Source organism: Macrotis lagotis, chromosome 3 (assembly GCF_037893015.1).
Source record: "Macrotis lagotis isolate mMagLag1 chromosome 3, bilby.v1.9.chrom.fasta, whole genome shotgun sequence".
NCBI lineage: Eukaryota > Metazoa > Chordata > Mammalia > Peramelemorphia > Peramelidae > Macrotis > Macrotis lagotis.
The window spans coordinates 194729126-194747262 of record NC_133660.1 but is presented as its reverse complement, the minus strand read 5'-3'; the positions used below and the strand labels follow the sequence as shown (position 1 = coordinate 194747262).

General features: G+C 35.3%; 1 protein-coding gene across 1 annotated transcript in view; it reads right to left on the bottom strand.

Annotated features, from left to right (window-relative positions):
- LGI2 (leucine rich repeat LGI family member 2) overlaps positions 1-18137 on the bottom strand; it is a 43281-nt gene that overhangs the window by 19951 nt on the left and 5193 nt on the right. Inside the window, exons 3-6 of the mRNA XM_074229692.1 lie at positions 16935-17006; positions 11639-11710; positions 4420-4491; positions 3525-3694 (exon numbers count right to left, since the gene is read on the bottom strand). Coding sequence (XP_074085793.1) covers positions 3525-3694; positions 4420-4491; positions 11639-11710; positions 16935-17006 — 386 coding nt within the window. The remainder of the gene's footprint in view (positions 1-3524; positions 3695-4419; positions 4492-11638; positions 11711-16934; positions 17007-18137) is intronic.

Sequence of the window (18137 nt, the reverse complement as noted above, 5' to 3'; positions counted from 1 at the left end):
GAGGGGGAGTTGGTAGCAGTAACATATTTGCTATTCTAAGGTTGTGTAGAAGGATACAAAGAACACAGTGTGTTCTTTTAATTTACAACAGAGATGACTTTCAACTTTCTTTATTGGGTTCCCTGTTTTATAAGTATAATCCAAATCTGCCATAAGTGCCAAACAAGTCCCATCTCACTCATAATTCATGCCTCTTCCTGGTTCACATTGGTCTCCTAACTACGCTCTTAATTCTCAGACACATTACCATTCCATTAAATATGTGGTTCTTTTAAATGCTCAGTTTTGTAATTCAGCAGTAGCTGTGGTCTTTAAAGACTCATGAAATTAGAAGGTATAACTGCAAAAAGAGGAAGACAATTCAAAAAACAAATTCTTGACACTTTATCCTTTACTGGTCCTATTATGTCCCCCCATTGCTGAATCTTTTTTTGTAAAAGTGTTTGCATATATTTCATAGATACTGAATATCTGGCATAACGAAATCAGTTAATGGCTGGAACTGTGAATCTAATTCTTAATGGGAGACATTTAGACAAAAAGGAAGGATGAAAGGAAAAGGTGTGTGGGGGATTGAAAGCATTTACATAAAATCCCTCATTTACCATTAAATCTCATTTAGCACAAGCATACTATTCTTGAAACTCTCTCAAAGACTGCATATATTGGCATGACTTCAATTCATAAGTGATAAAGTATTAATAGGACTCTCTGGAGTCAGAGCTGCCACTTCTGTTCTCATTGGATCAAGTTCATGATGTCAGTGGGGCTGTTATAATTTAAATCTGACTCCCACTGGATTCAACAGAATTTCACGTGACTATTTATAGCACACTTACTAAATAAATTATACATGATATAGTTCCTATTGGGAGAAAAACTGCACATTAATGCATCACTTCTGTTTGCATTTTCATTAGCTCCTGAAACAAGGGAGACACCAGTGCAATTAGGATGCAAAATTCACTCCCTCGAAGGAATATGGTGTCTTCACCTTACACAGGTAATACTATGAGATAGCTAAAATTAGTCTCAAGCTAAAGGGGAAATGGAGCTGTGAGCTAATATGCACAGGTGACACTTCACAGCAGAGACTTGTGGTGTTACTGGTTTCTGTCGCTTTGTCATAGGACAGTAGAAACAACAGCCCACCTCTTTTCTATATGGGCATACAGGATGGTATGCTAAAATGCTCCCTTTCTGAAAGTGTGACTTGGGAAGAAAATCACACACGATGAAAGAGACTCCTTTCCAAATACTTAGCATAGGCTCTGGCTTTGGGTTTTCTGTTTTTCTTGATATTTTTCCTTAAGATAGCTCCTCCTGGAGCCTCAGAGGGAGAAAGTAGTGTCTGAGCAAAAAAAAGAAGCCAATAACTTGTAATTTCTTGACCTAGTTTTTACAATGCAGTGCTCTTGTGGTTTGGGCAGATCATAATTTTTCTGTGCCAATTTCAATGCAAGAGAAGAAACCAAGACTAGGTGGCTGGTTCCTGTTTCATAGGAGAAAAAAGCAAAGCAGAAGATTGCTCCCTTTTCCATTTGATAGTAAGTTTTATGACAACAGGCTCTAGAAGCCAGTCAGGAGCTGCCTAATTTGTGTTAACTAATGAAAAACCATTGATTTCAGAAGATTTAAAACCCATTCTTAGACTTGTTATCCCTTGCATTCCAGATTAAGGGCAGACTTCAGGTGCTGACCACTTTGGACCAAGTCGCTTCATTCCCAGGCTACTTCAAATCTACCATGTCCCAGCTACTATGCTAAGAGCTACAGAAATATTGTTTCATTTGATTCTTTAAAAATCCTGAAAGGGAAGTGCTATGATTTTGTCCATTATATAATTAAAGAAAATGCAGCAAATAGAAGTTAAATGACTTGCTCATGATGAGATAGCTTGTAAGTGTCTGAAGGCAAGTTTGAATTCAGATGTTGTACTTTTTGGGGTTATGCTTCAGGAATCTCTCCCTACTATAGAGTCTTTATGGGTGTCCAGATCTCCCTCTACCCCAAGGAGTCAGGAAGATGGCACCCTTCCAGGTCATTAGAGAGACAACATTAGCATTCTAACATTCTAAAGTTGACAAAGTATTCATATTCCAGGATACATTGAGAGAAAGGGGAGTGAAAGTGTGCATTAGGTCAAGCTAATTACTTAGTGCATGTCTCTCCACTTGAGTGTAGAGACTAGGAAAGGAGAGAAGTTGAAAAACTGGAGGTCAGACAAAAGATCCAGTGGGTGGGAAGGAATCTTTGCCATGAATATCAATGGTCAGTTGGTTTCTGATAGATAATAAATGGTCTCCCTGGTAGTTGGCAAAGGTTTAAGACACATTTACATTAAATCTCAAAGGATCTAGGCACACAAAGAAATTCCTATCTATACATGAATGACAAGGAGATCGGGACCTTCCTGAAATTCTAGGTTTTCCATTAGACCAAGACATTGCTTGCATGGTCATCTATTAACAAAGGTTGAATTCTATAATTTCACTTTGTTTTTTCATTGAAAGGACCCTGAAATAACAAATGCAGGGAATAGGGTTCAGTAGGGAAAGTTCAGATGTGATATGAATCCAGAAAATGGATTCAAGTACTGACTCAGCCACCTACTATGTGAATCTCGGCAAATCATTTCCCTCTTTCTGATCCTCAGTCTCCTCCTGTGCAAAATTTCCAGATAATGTCCAGGGACCTCTTCCAGCTCGTGCATCCTGTTGTATGTTTTTGGCTCTGATTACCTAGTTTCATTTTTTTCCTTGAATTTGCATTCTTCCTTCTCTTGGCTTTTCCTTTAGCATGCCCTGGGGCTTTGGAGATATCAACTATCAGTCTGAATGCTTATTTTTTATATATTTGGTAAGCAACTTCCAAGCCATTCCTTTATTGATTCACTTTATCTTTAAAGCTTGCCTTAAAAGAGGCAAAAACTCAGATCTTTTCATCTTGAAGCCATATAACTGATATCTTCTTGCAGTTAATATTTTAACTTTGTTATCTGACTACCTTCAAAAAACCACAAACTGGAACCCTGAGGTTATATTCAGAATATTACTTTGGGAGGAAAATCAAATTGTCATTTAAAAAAAAAACTTTCTCCTAAATGTACAAACACTCATTGTTGATCCACTTTCTATTTTAACACTAATTGCAATTTACCTAACCATGCACTTTCACAAGGAGCTGCCTGATTGATTTATTGAGTTAAAGGGCTGACTAATGAAATAGGAAGCATAGGGCAGATCATGATTAGACCTAGTGGAATTTTAATTCCCTGCCTATTTTAATATTCTTTTGGAATAAAAATTCACCACCAATTCTTTTTCTTTACCCCTAGTGTGTTAACTTCACCTAGAATTGTGAAATTTCCCTAAAAGTTTTAATAATAGAACATCTCCCCCTTTGAAGATTCTGTTCCACTCCCCATAGACATTCTAGCAGAGAATTAAAAAAAAAAAAGAAATGGTTCTAAATATGAATCTTCAATCATTTATGGTGTGGTTAAAAAGATACATTCTGAATACCTGTAGTGGTGCATTCATAATCAAAACTGGCCACATCATTTAACTTCTTTTCCTGATATTCTGGTGGACCAATACACAGGACATCAGAAACAGTGGAATTTGTCATCTTTAACCACAAATACAACCACTTGGCTTTGCAGTCACACTCAAACTTATTGCCCCTTAAATCTCTAAAAAAACACACAGAAATAGACATGTTTGAAATGATTGGTAGTAATGTAAAACAGTAGCACTGTTAGTACCCTAATATAATTAATTCTGAAGACATTGGATCTGGGTTTTGAAATTTCCCAATCATTGCAACCTACTTCTTTTTACTTGTCACAGCAACTTTATTTAAAGGTCTTCTGGGTTCAGGACTTTAGTTTTATGGTAAAGAGAGTGCACTTATTGCTCACTGAAAAAATTCTATTGGGATGATGTATCACCCTCTCTTCAAATATTATTGAAATCTTCACTGTTCCATGCAAAACAAGTTTGGTATGAGAATCCTATTGACACAGGTTCTCACCCACTCAAACGGGACATAACAGGACAATATTTCACAAGCACAACTGAAACATTGAGTTGTCCAAACCAAGCCTGGTCAAAAACAGAAACTGACAAACACCATAAAATAAATGATAGCCAATAGCCATATGGGGATGAGAGTGGGGGATTAGAGTAGAAGGGCCCACCTCTAGAGTCTAAATTAATCTTAATAAAAAAATGCATTTGAAAATTACAAAAACTAACACAATGTACACTGTACACACAACATACAAATGAATAACACAATTTACTCTAATTTTATCATAGCTTTTAGCAAGAATGCAAACAATAGGGGGAAGGGAAAACATTTAAAATCTATAATTAACTGGACCATAATAATATAAATGTGGTTTGCATTACTTACAGCTCAATCAGTGAATCTAAATCACTGAAGACATCCCTTGGAAGTGTTTTTATGTGGTTATTGGCCAGAGAGCTGGAAGAAGAAAGTCACATTTCAATATGGTTATTAACTTTATTCCTCCTCATTCTAAAGTCACTTAAATAAAGCTAATGATGTAAAATAAAAACCCAATGACTTCAACTCAGAAATATTCAACTTGGTCAGTCGATGCTGAAATTAGTTATACACAGAAAAAGTATGACTACTCAGACTGTAATTTAGGAGGATTCTTAGGGCAATAATTCACAATTATATGATAAAATATGATTGCAATCATTAAGCAGTGTTAGACATCTACCTCTTTCATTCATAAACGATTTATAAAGCATTTCATCTGTTAAAAAATCCATATTCATAAAATGGTAGCTGGAGTAAATAACCTCTAGCGTTTTTTTCCAACACAAATATGATTTTATGACATTGTTCCTTTAAGGAATTATACATGGTCCATTCACTATCATTTTAATACCATGAGAATAGAGACAAGAAAGGGTTTTGAGAAAAGGTTCAGTAAAGTATCTAGTTGCAAAGTCATTTTTATGTTTTGGTTTCTAAGATTTGCATTTGTAAAGAAACTAAATCTTAATAGAACCCCCCCCCTTTTGTCCTGAGCTCTTCAGAGAATGGCTTTTTGTGAGAAATTATTTTTCTCATTAACCAAAAGTTGATTTTTAGCACCAGAACCAGGAGGAATCTGGGAAGTTGGACAATGCTTTTACTAACCCCAATCTTCTCTCTGGAACAAAAACTGAGATTTTTATCACCAAAAAGTGAATCCTCCAGCAAGGCTGGGCTACATATAATCTTTGAAGAATCAAAACTGAATGTGATCCAAAGGACAACGGAAAGGTAAGTGAACTACAGCATATAACCTATAATGGCATGTATGCTAAAAGAGATATCTCCAAAATACATTCAGTTATTCTGTTACTGGAAAAGGAAATGGGTCAGTATTGAGATTGGTGCTTAATATATGGACAGCCTGAGGACTACACTGATATCTATGGGAAAGCATTTCAGCCTCTTATCTACCCAGTATACTTGGTAGCATTGGAGAAAATTCAATCAGAACAAAAAAAGTGTGAAAGTATACCTAGATTAGGGGAACCCCATTGGTGGGCTCATGGAGCCTTTGAAAAACTGAAGTAGCCAAGATTAAATGGAGATACCATTTCTGCTTCAACTTATTGTTTAAAAAAATCTTTCTAGATACTTCCCTACTCTGCTAAAGTGGTAGGGAGGGTCCATGAATGTGGAACATTGTATATGTTGTTAGATTTTTTTTTTAATGTATTGATTGTTTTGTTGATTTTTGCTGATTTTTTCTTTTTTTAAAAAAAATTATTTGTTATATGGGACAGCTCTCTGGAGAGGGGGAGTTTTTACTTTGCTTTTTTCTCCCTTTATCCCAGGATACAGGATCAAATTTAGGCAGCTAGAAAACAAAGATATCAATAAAAATTTAGTTTTTAACATCTTTCTAAGCTATCCTAATGTATTTACTGGAAGAAGGACTGTGAATTGATCCAAACCTTCAGGAGCAAAATGAAATTATGAAAAAAAAGTTACTAAATTGTTTGTATTTAATAAACCTTTTACTGGGATTATTCCTCCAAGGAAGTCACTGACAATAAGAAATACCCCATGTATAGGAAAATATTCATAGCAGTACTATTTGTTAATACTAAAAAAAGCAGGAAACAAATCATGAATATAGCTATTAGGCTCTAGCTGAACCAAGTATGGGCTCTATAAATGTAATAGAATAATCTGTGCCATAGGAACAAAAAATATTTAAAGTCAATGAAATGTGAGAAGCCTTGGATGAAGTGAGTAAAGAAAGTAAATGCAGAATATATACAATGACAACAATGTAAACAAAGACAAGACCCAACAGTCACAAAACTCAAGTTGAACAATAGATGATGCCAGCACCAAATTAATAAAGTTGAAACTTGAATCCTTCCTTTCTGTTAAACATAAATTACAAAAGTGGAAATCCATCTATGCTATCATTTTAAATAATTCTTTTTGGCTGGTTTTCACTTACTACTTTTCAGAGAATGTACTTTACCTGGGATGGGGGTGTTGTTCATAGGTTTGCTAGGATATAGCTACTGTATCAAAATCAAAAGTATCAAAATTTAAAAATAAAAACAAATTAAATAACATTTATTAGTACACTTCCCCCCTGATTAAATAGTTTTTAAGCACCACAGTTAACCCCTTTTTCTCATGATTCAGGATTTATAAGCATTGAATTATTATTCTGAACATAAGGTTGCTTAATAGATCAGTTGAGAAAGTTTAGGTTGAAGATATTTTTAAAACACCCCCCCCCCCCCAAAAAATCCCTGATTTGGATAACTTTTCGGGAGTGGTAATTGCACTCCTTCTCTTGAAAATAAAGGTATTCAGGTGATTTAAGGTAGGGCTAAATTGGATTCCAGCTAATTGAGGTTACATAGTCTTAAGATTCTGAGGAACTAAGGTCAAACCAAATTAGCCACTATCCCTTGTATATGGGATATAACCAACCCACCAAAAATTCTGTTGCCAAAATTATCTAAAATTGTCTACCTCAATCAAACTCAAAGTTAGAGGACACCTCAGAAATCATCTAATTCCCCTTAAAGCCTAGAAAGGGAAAATGATTTGTCCAATAAGTCATTGGCTCTCCATTTCAACTAAAAAAAGTCATTTATTTGATTTCTGAAATGAAATAACTGTAAAGGAGATTTTGTTTCCTTCAGGATTTTTAAATTTAGGAGAAAGCAAATGCCCTAAATGAGAGTCACAGAGTGTCAATGTCCCTTTCACATTTTAAAATGGGTTTGCATTTCTTTGTGAACACTGCAAGTTTCACATAAATGTATAAGAATGTGGTTGAGGTTCACTAAGATGAACTACAGAACTGAATGGTAATAAACAATTCAGACAACGAGCAGGGTAAGTCAAGAGGAGTTTTTCAAGACATCTGTGAATCTCCTTGCATTAAAGAGTTCATAGGGACTTTAGATGTTATCTAGTACAATCCCTACCTAGAATAGAAATTCCTTTAAAAACCAGGCTCCCATGAGGTTGTGTGATACCTGTGTGTGTGCACATGCATATAGTAGACATGGAAAATATATGACTACAAGAAGAAAAAGATATCAGAAGGGCATGTGGAAGCAAATGAAGATCTATTTGGTTCTTACTTTGCCAAATTTAATAGACACTTAAAAATTGTAAATTTTTTGCAGGTTGTGGTTTTCATCTCTAAGTTTTTTCTCTATTCATTGATCTGAACAAGTTATTCCTTGATAATTATTAAACTTCAAATGTAAAAGTTACCCCCCCAAAAAAAGTAGTATCACTTTTAAAAAAAATTAATGTGCCCAAAATTACTTTTCCAAATGAGTTTTGGTACTTTCAAAATAGTCATTTAGGATAGCTATCTGTTTATTATTATTTTGAAGTGCTAGGGAGTATATTGCATGAAAAGCTAGACTTAGAGTCAGGAAGGCCTAAATTCAAATATAAATTCAGATATTTATGTGCTGTGTAACCCTGAGTAAATCACCTAATCTCTCAGAGTCATCTTCCTCACCTGTAAAATGGAGACAACTATAGCACCTATCTCACAGAGTTGTTGATTCAGAAGAGATGATATAAATGCAGTGCTTTTCATTATTATTAATATTAATAATAGAAAAAGTTTAAGATTTGAAGTTCAGGAGACTTGAGTCTAAGTGCCAAATTTATTATTTAAGGTTCTTTCACACTTATGGGCATCTGTATCTTCATTTATAAATGGGAACAATATTTACACTTCCTACATTTTGACTGATGTGAGGGAAATACTTTTTAACTCTTATGGCACTAAAGACATATATGAGTTGCAGTTATTGTTATTAATTTTAACAAAGTTGCCATTCAACAACTTTTGAAATTCTTCATTAAAGAAACACTCTCAGTCCTATAGTATATTCTACTGAGTAAAATATCATGGGAAAGTGCAGAGGAGGATGGGGAGAGTGTCACAGTCTTTATCCTTTAAGGATAGATTTGATTCTTGGGAACAGCCAGAAGATATTTGGAACAAATTTTATGAATAAGGGGGTGGTCAACTTGTATAGTGCCATTTTAAGTAAGACAAAATGTAATTATAATATTATAAAGTCATGTGATGTTGGGTTTGGCTTTATTTATTTATTTGTTTGTTTGTTTTGCATGTTTTCATTAATGACCTTTGAAGGCAACTTCAAAAGAGGAGTCAGAAAAATGCTTTCTGCTATGATAATATTATTGGAATCAACTTAAAACCCTTGGGATACTACTTAGAATGATGAAACTCATCTGAAATTGTGACTCCATTTCTTTTTTTTAATCCTATCACTTTATATATCATGTCATATATAGTCAACAACAAAGGTGAGGGCTACAATTCATCTCTTTAGTACCCCTAGTGCCAATTACAGTGCCTTATACATCCTTACATTTTCTATTGTGTTTTATGGGGGGAGGAGGGGGGGAGATAATTGTGATCATTTATAAATGGACTTGTCCAGGGACAGGAATATGTTAGTGACTGGAGCTTACCAACCTTTTCCATCCCAAGGTTTGTCTATAAATTTCTCAATTTTCTGTTACCCCCACATATCAGAGGAAAGAGAGTTTCCATCTGCACTGTTGAAAATCTGTGCTTAAATGGCAAAGACTGATCTGTGCAGCTGGAGTTGGAATTCTTTGAATGGAATATTTTTGACTACATAAACATGAGATAAAGAGAAAAGTGGGAATCTAAAAACAAGTTGTTAGTGTTCCTATCCTATGTTCCTTTCCTATCCCTTCTTCCTTATTAGAACATAAACTACTTTGGGTCAAAGGACTGTCTTATTTCATGTTTACCTCTTAGTTCATCAAACTTGACATCCTTCAGACTCAGCTAAAGTCCTGCTTCTTCCATGCTCTAAACTAGTCTTTACTGAGCTTTTCCTTATTAGATTGTATAAACCATATCATTTAGTTTTCAATTACAAACTGCCCTGTATTTTTTTGCTCTCTCGTGTGTTATAATCTTGCTCAACTAGAAAGTAAATTTTTTAAAAAACTCTTTTGAATTTATTTATTTAGTATTTTATTTTCCCCCAGTTGCAAGTAAAAACAATATTAACATTCATTTTTAAAGAAAAGTAAAGGCTTTAAGGAAGAGGACCCTGTCATTGTATTTTTTTTTTCTTTCACTGAATCTAGTAAAGTGATGAGCATGACATCAATAAATATATGTTGGTTCACTGATTGTTGAATCAGGCATTCCCAGTTGCAAACTATTCCCTGGGTAAGTTAGATGCCCTTGGAAGCTATGTTTCTATGCTAGAATCTACATTTAGTAACGATGGAATTTAATTCCTCTATGAAGTACCTAGCCAATCCCCAGTTAAACACCAAAAAATTATAAGAGCATGGATCCCAAAGGGACGATCTTCTCTGTTTCACACACACACACACACACACACACACACACTCACTTCTGCCTAAACACAGAATTTGTCCTCCAAGGCTGCATAAGTGAATTAATATAAGTGACTGGATCAGTTAGACTATTTTTTTAGTCTAGCCCAAATCAGCCAGTCAAATAAATAGTTATGACCTTAATTAATGATCTATCCATAGCAATGGCAAAAAGGGGGGAACACACTTTTTTTACTTGTAATATAAGAAATTTGGACTAGATGATCTCTAAGACCCCTTCTAGTTCAACCTTGTGATGACCTATAATTATTTAATATCCACTTGAAGACTACCCCCTGCCTCATTTAAGGACACCAGGACTGTCTGTTCATAATTACTGTTTGCCAACTATTCAAAATTGTTTGCTTACCAAAACCTGTTCTTGCCAACAAAACTGCTTTGGCTGAGCAATGCTTAATTCAGATTGCAATTCCATGGAAGAGATCCAAACTTCTTTATAGGATAAGGAAGGCAATAGGATATGGGAACTTGCCACAGGAGTTGACTCTGAAAAGATTCCAGGCCCTGGAAAAAGGGAGGCCATCTGGGAAAACTAATATTAACCCAACTGTAGACCTCCAGAACACTTTCTAAATTCAATTTCTGTGTCATAAATATGTTTTTCCTAACCTTCATTTCCCTCTCTCATGCTCTTTCATTCCCTTGGTATTCTTTCACCCTACACAGGGCTCTAAAGTTGCTGACCTAAGAGTACTGAACAATGAGGACAATCTAATGGACCCAGCTAGAACTAATTTCTCTTAAGATAACTACATCTTTTTAAAGGGCATTTTCTCCACACTATCTCCTCCTTTAAATTATCTTTTTTTGTTACATATAGTTGATTATTACTGGCAATGTTATCTTCTTTAAATGCCACAGGATGCTTTCTTCATATGGATATGCCCTAGTTCCTAACCAGAGACTGGAATATTTTTACATTTTCAGAAATGCATGATCATTTAAAGTTTTCCTCAATTTTCAAAAAAAAGGTATTTCTGCTTCATTCTTAAATATTAAGTCAAATCAATCTTCAGATTTTTTAAAGAAAAAAGGTCATTAAAGAAGGTACAACTCAAGTAAATTCCACATTAAATTTTTTTTGCACTAAATTAAAGAATTCATTAAAATGGACCATGGTATAAGAGAAGAGAGTTCAGGATAGAGAATTATAAAAGATGTACTCACTCTTCAATGTTGGAGAAGTCATAACTTTAAGGGGTCTTTATTTTCTCATCAGTCTAAGGAAGGGATCATCTTTAAGGTCCTTTTTATTTGTAAAATTCTTCTAATTTGGTTAAATTGAAGATTATTCATTGAACTGGTTCAAGGTTTTATTTTCATTGAAAAGGAAAACCTTCCAGTTCTTTCCCCCTCCACTTAGAAACAAGCCACCTCCCTCCCCAATGTGTGACTGGTGGAAAGATTGGCCCACAAAAGTGATCAGTCACAATGAATGAAAAGAACAGGCACAACAGATTCTCCAGTCTTCAAAACTGGAGATCAGAGAAAGGTGGAAATGGGAAAATGATACAAATTAGCAGATGTCTCTGAGAAAAAATTGGATTCTTTGAGGGAGTAACTATCACACAGTAATAACTGCCTATGTGAACAAAGAAATAACCCAGCCAGATGCATCTCACTCAGCACATCAATGGTCCCCAACACAGTTTAAAGGACTTACAGGTGAGTCAGGTCACGGAGCCCACGGAATGCATTTCTTGAAATGGTTTCAATTTTGTTTCCTTCAATGAATCTACAAAGAAAAGCAAGCATTGTTAACTGCATTCTATCATCTTAACAGCTTAAAAATTATTTTTCATGGTGGTCCATGACTGAATAAACTGAATAAAAAATATCTTTAAGGAATTCCAGTTTATGTACCAGGAATCCTCAATGAAGGGAAGTTGAATGTGATTGTATGTGTGTGTGTGTGTGTGTACACAAGCATACATGGGTGTGTGTGTGCTCCTTTTAATAGTGGCATGAAAGCACTGAGAACTGGAGACAATGTAAGTAAGAATGCTTTGAAAATAATAAATCTTATTTATGAGCAAGATGAAATCATCACAAGATTAGAATATTTCTAGGTATTTTCCTTTCCTCAAATCCACCTATGTTTCAATATCTCTTCCTGTTAAGATAATTCAGTTATTGCATAAAGACCCTAGTCCAGACCTTTACCTCATATAATACTTAGGACTACTACAATTGCCTCCTGGCTGGCTATTCAGTTTTTGATCTCTTCCTTCTCCCATGCATCCTTTACTGTCACCACCTGAGTCATCTTCCTAATGCATTATGGTTTCATCATTTCTCTACTTAAATCCTTCAGTTAATTGCTGAATAAAGTTGAAACTCCTGGTTGGCATTTAATGCTTTTTCCTCAAACTTCAATTAAGTGCTCCCACCTTCTCTTATACTACTTTCCTTCACATTCCTTTTATTGATAAACTAAACTACTTAGCATTGCCCACTATTCTCATCGTGTCCTGCCCTATCAAACCTCTTCATTTGTTTTGACTGCTCCATAGAATGAAGTCATTCTCCTCTCCCTTCTTTCCCCTTCACCTTCTTTTATTGAAGTGCCTTCCTTCCTTTAAAACCCAAATGAGATAGCAACTCCTTCATGAAGACTTCATGACTACCCCCAGGGAGCATAAGAAATCTGGAAAAATAGAAAGGGACTACATTGTGCAATGCTTTAAATGCTAAGAAAAGAGTTTAGATTTGATCCTAGAAATAGTAGGGAAGCATTATAATTTACTAAGTAGGTTATGATATGTTTAGACCTCTACCTCAGGAAAATCACTTTGGCAGCTGTGAGGAGGATAGATAGGAGTGAGGAGAAACTAGAAGGCTATTTCAACAGTACAAGTGAGAGGTGATTAGGACTGATTTAGGGAAATGACTGTGTGAGTGAAGAGAAGAGGACTATAGAAGAAGTATTGGGTAAACTGAAATTATAAGAGTTGGCAACTGAATAGATATATGGGATGAGTGAGAGTAAGAAGTCAAGGACAACACCAAGTCTGCAAACATGAAGGATGATAAAACTGTCTTCAATAGTAATAGAAGAGTTTAGAAGAAGAGTGGGCTTATAGGGGAAAGATAATAAGTTCTGTTTTGGATGTATTGAGTTTGAGATGCCTATTTGGCTTCCAGTTTGAAATGTCAGTTTGGTAGATAATAATGAAGGACTGGAGCTCAGGAGAGATTAGGGCTATGGTGGTGGTGGTGGGGAGGTTATTGGCAAAGAGATTATCAATGAACTCATGAAAGCTGATAAAAATAAACAAGTAAGAGAACATACAGAGAAAAAAAGAAAATAGAGTGGAGACTTGGGGAAAACCATTCCTTGCTCACAAAGAATTTATGATCTAGTAGGTATATAAGACATCATTGCTTGTCTACAAGAAGCTTGTGATCCAGTAGGAAGTTACCATCCTGCCCACAAAGAGATTATGAGCTAACAGAAAGTCCCATTTGGTACATAATACATTATTCCTGCCCTCAAGAAGCTTATAATATTATAGGAGGTATCTTTTGATCCATGTCACTTGTCCAGCTTGCAAAGCAAACCAGCAGCTCAAACAGTGGCTACAGAAGGAAGCAACTCCCTGCTATGGCTAGCATATAAGAACTTGATTTGTCTCTTCCTGTTTATTCCAAAATTCAATATGTAGAATTTTTCCTATATGGAATATGATTTAAGGAACACATTCCATATCCAAGTCTCCTGTAGTTATACTAGTAACTCAGAAATCCTTTAAGGCATATTTTCTCAAATTCCAGAGTAGAGAAGCAGGATAATGTAGTAGAAGAAAAATTATTGAATTTAAAGTCAAAAGATTTGGCTAGTAAAGGACTTTGTAATCAGAGGCACATCACCTACTTTTCTCTGTGTTTCAGTTTCTCCCTTTTGCTAAAGAGATTAATAATATTTATCCTACCTAGCTTTTGGATGCCAGTAGCATCAAGTAAAATTATGTTGAGAAAGCACATCATAAACCATGAAACACTATAGGTGTCACCTACTTTTGCTACAAGAAGTTCATTCCTCTAATTTACCAACTGTATAGTAAGAGTTACAGAGTGAGTAGGTGTTCACTGAGGAGTACCAGTAACAGCTGTGTACAGCTCAAATCACAAAATATGATTCATCTTCTGAAAATAAACAACACACATATAGAATTTTAATTTGGTTGTATCTCTGGCTCTGAATTTTCCCAATGTTAAATAATATAACATGACTATTTGGCTAAATGATGCAATTGCTTAGAAATTTGGTTAAAGAAAAGGCATCTGGAATATATCTGGAGGACTTTGACCAGTTGGATCACCTCTGGAAAGAGTGACCAAAATTGTTAAAGAACCAGAGACCATTCCTGTTCAAAAAGGTTTGGGAGAGTTGTAAGGGAAAATGAGAGTTTGGCATCAAGTATATGAGGAATTGGTCAATATAACAGGGAATGGGTCTTTTCTACTTGTTAGAATTAAGACCAATGGCATGTTTTAATTCACACCAATTAGAGTTGTCCAAAAGTGAAATAGGCCACCTCATGAGGAATCTGGCTTCACTGGAGCTTTTGCTGCAAAACCTGGATGACCACAGAAAGGATTCTTCAGTTGGAACAGATGTTCTTTGAGGTCCCTGTCAACTCAACTTTTTCATTGCCTGAGTCAGTCAAGACATATGTATTCTGAATACATTCTGAATAAGCAAATAACATGAAATTGCTCTCAAGACTTAAAGGCCACCAGAAAAGAAACAAAGGGCGAGCCAAACATCCTTATCACCTGTACTACATAAATGTAAATTACCATTATTATTGACTATTTTTAATTTTTAACTTTATTATTATTATTACTATTATGATGATGATGATGATGATGATGATGATGATGATGATGATGATGGATGGAAAGGAACAGAGTCCTGTGATTTCATCAGTTTAGGAACCCCTCTCATCCAAGATGGGTCAGTGACTCAACTTTGACTGTACCAGAAGTAGATCTTGAACCCAAGGTTTTGTGATTCTGAGACCAAAACTCTATGTAATATGCTACAATGTCTCCATTAACATTATTAGGTTGTTTGGGGTAGCTAGGTGGCACAGCGGATAGAGCACCAGCCCTGGAGTCAGGAGTACCTGAGTTCAAATCTGACCTCAGATACTTATAATGACCTAGCTGTGTGGCCTTGGGCAAACCACTTAACCCCATTGCCTTGCAAAAAAAAATTATTATGTTGTCCATGGAGTTGCCAAGGTATACATGGGATTTGTATTCTAATAAGAGAGCACTACATTGAAATTTTAGTTCATTGGACTTACTTGCCATTTTACTTTGTCTTGAACAGGACTATGGTCTTGGGGAAAGACCTGAATGCAAAAGAATGTCACCACACTACTCCACCATTATATTCACTATCTATAAAGAGATCTTGGTTTATAAAATCAGAAATTTATGATATTAAAAATTTTACAATGATATGCTGTATGGATTATTTTAAATTCTTCAAGGTTCTGGTTTCTTATTCTAATTCTGTTGTTAATGTGCTCCTTCTATGACATGAAACTAATAGTTTTGTATATACATACATTCACACTCACTGACTCTGATGAAACTTCAAATTCATGTTATGCTACATATCTAATGCAGAAAATAGAATGGGAAAAATATTTCTTGAAAAGTTCTTTTTTTTCTTCCATGCTGAAAATTAGTACAGAGGGACTTATCTCGTACCCAGCATGTATTTAGAATTCTAAAATAGACCTGTTGATTGCAGATAAGAAAATAGGCAAGGTTTTCAAAATCCCTTTGAATGCTAAGTAGGGAAAACCAACCTGATAACAGGATTAATGTTATTAAAATGTTTAAAAGATTGCAGGATGAAAGGACTTGAGGGGAAAAGACATGAAAGTGGAAAAAAGAAAAAGGAATTTGGTGTGAAAGTAGAAAATAGAGAGGAGGTTTTAAATCTGAAAAGGGAGAAGAAAATTAGCAGAGCCAGAATAGCAGAGCACAGGAAAAATCATAAACAGGATGAAAATGGACAATCAAAACATGGATTGTGAAGTTTTCCCACAAAGATGGGAATAAAGGATTCAAGAAGAAGCAGCCTCTAACATCCTTTGTCTCTATGTCTCGCTGATATCAGCAAATCATTGAGAAAGTTAAAAATATCCAACCTAGGAGATTTCATTTGTGCTTACTGCACACTTACCTGAAAATTAAATTCCATTACTGGATGAGGATCGCCCCTTCTCTGCTTACTTCCTGCCTCCCTTCTTTGTTCTCTCTTTCACTCACTATTGCTTCAAAGCCTGGCATGGGCGCCCCCCCCCCCCCCAGCTAAAAGTGTTCTGTTTTCTCAACTATTCTTAGTGACTTTACCGTCTAAGGTAAGGAATTTTAATCTGGGTCCACAACATTGGGAACTCAAGGGAACTGTGGATCATGGAGTTTGTAAATTGGGCGGGGAAAAAATTTTCCCCACTAACTCATAACTAAAATTTAGAATTTCTTCAATTATTTAAAAGCATCATTTGAGTCTTTTAGATTATACCAGACTGACAAAAAAAAGGTCTATGACATGCAAAAAAAAGCATATCCTGTAACATTTTACCCGAATCTCTCTTTTCCCCGCTAACGTATTCTATGTTACATTAGAGTCCTAGCCACACATTTCCCATTAGGCCACAAGCTCCTTGAGGACAAGAATTTGTATTTCTCAGCCTTGAATCAGCATAGAGCATTTTGCAACTCATATAGGTCCTTAATAAATATCTTTTTAATTAAATTAAAATAATAATTGCAGCCTATATGATGTTTGAAAAGAAAAGCATTGAAATGAGAAGAGTTCTTTTTTTCATCTTCTTCACTCCTAGGCTTCCCAGAAGACAATTCCCCGAAAGTAAAGACCCCAGAAACCCTCCAAAGTATGTTGAATTTCCCAAACACCAACTTGAACTTACAGGTACTCCAGGTGAAAGAGGCCAGCAAAAGCATCATCTCGTATAACCGTGAATGAGTTAGAATTCAGCAAACTGAAAGGAAAAACCAAAGACAGTCAAATCCTATTAGTAACCCAATTATAATCTTTCTACTTATTACTGGACCTATCAATTGAATTTTTGTGTCACTCCATAATTAGTAGTCATTGATATCTTTCTGGGGATGATAGGATGCTCCCAACACTCAAAGATCAATGACTAAAAATAATTCCTCATATTTTTTATCACCCTTTTCCCTGGTAATGTTAATCCTAGAATGCTTTCACCTTGTGGCTGTGCATTGAATATTATTTGACGGTCCTCAACATAATTCAAAAATCACTGTAGAACCATACACAGCTAAACTGTTAGGGAAAGAGCTCTGGATGAAAAGAAAAAAGACATGGACACTAATTCCCATTACATTACTTACTATGTGACCTCAGGAAACATATCTCTCAGTTTTCTCATGTACAAATGCAGGATAATATAACGTCTGCCTACTTCACAAGGTCATTGTGAAACTCAAAGGAGATTCATAAGATCAGGGAATTCGAGAGTTGGGATTTTTAAAGATCCTCTACTCTAATCTAGTGAATGTACATGGGTACAATAAAGAATGAAGTACTTAACAATGTAGGTGGTCCAGTGAGCTAAGTTCTAGGACTGTAGTCACAAAGATTCATCTCCCTGAATTCAAGTCTGTTCTCAGACACTTGATAGCTACGTGATTCTGGGGAAGTCACTTAATCCTTTTTGCCTCAGTTTTCTCATCTGTAAAATGAACTGGAGAAGGAACTAGCAAACCACTAATATCTTTGCCAAGAAAACCCCAAATGAGATCTCAGACTCAGACATGACTGAAAAATGACTCAACAACATTTAAAAATGTATAGCTTTATTGTTATTCATAATAATAATAAATGTGTTATGAGCAAAGAATGCTAGAGTTAAATGAGATCCAAAAATAACTTAGTTCTGGAAAGAAACTTGACTAAGAGATTGCTGTGTTTTATCCAAGGTTAATAAATTAAAATGAGTTAGGGGAAGAACCCAGTTTTTTTTGCCTTCAAGTGTTATTCTTTCCTCTCTGACATGTTGACAGGGCAATAAATCACCCTACTAAATATCCACTGGGATAATTTTCCCATTGAAAATTTAATTCTAATATTTTGATGACCTTCC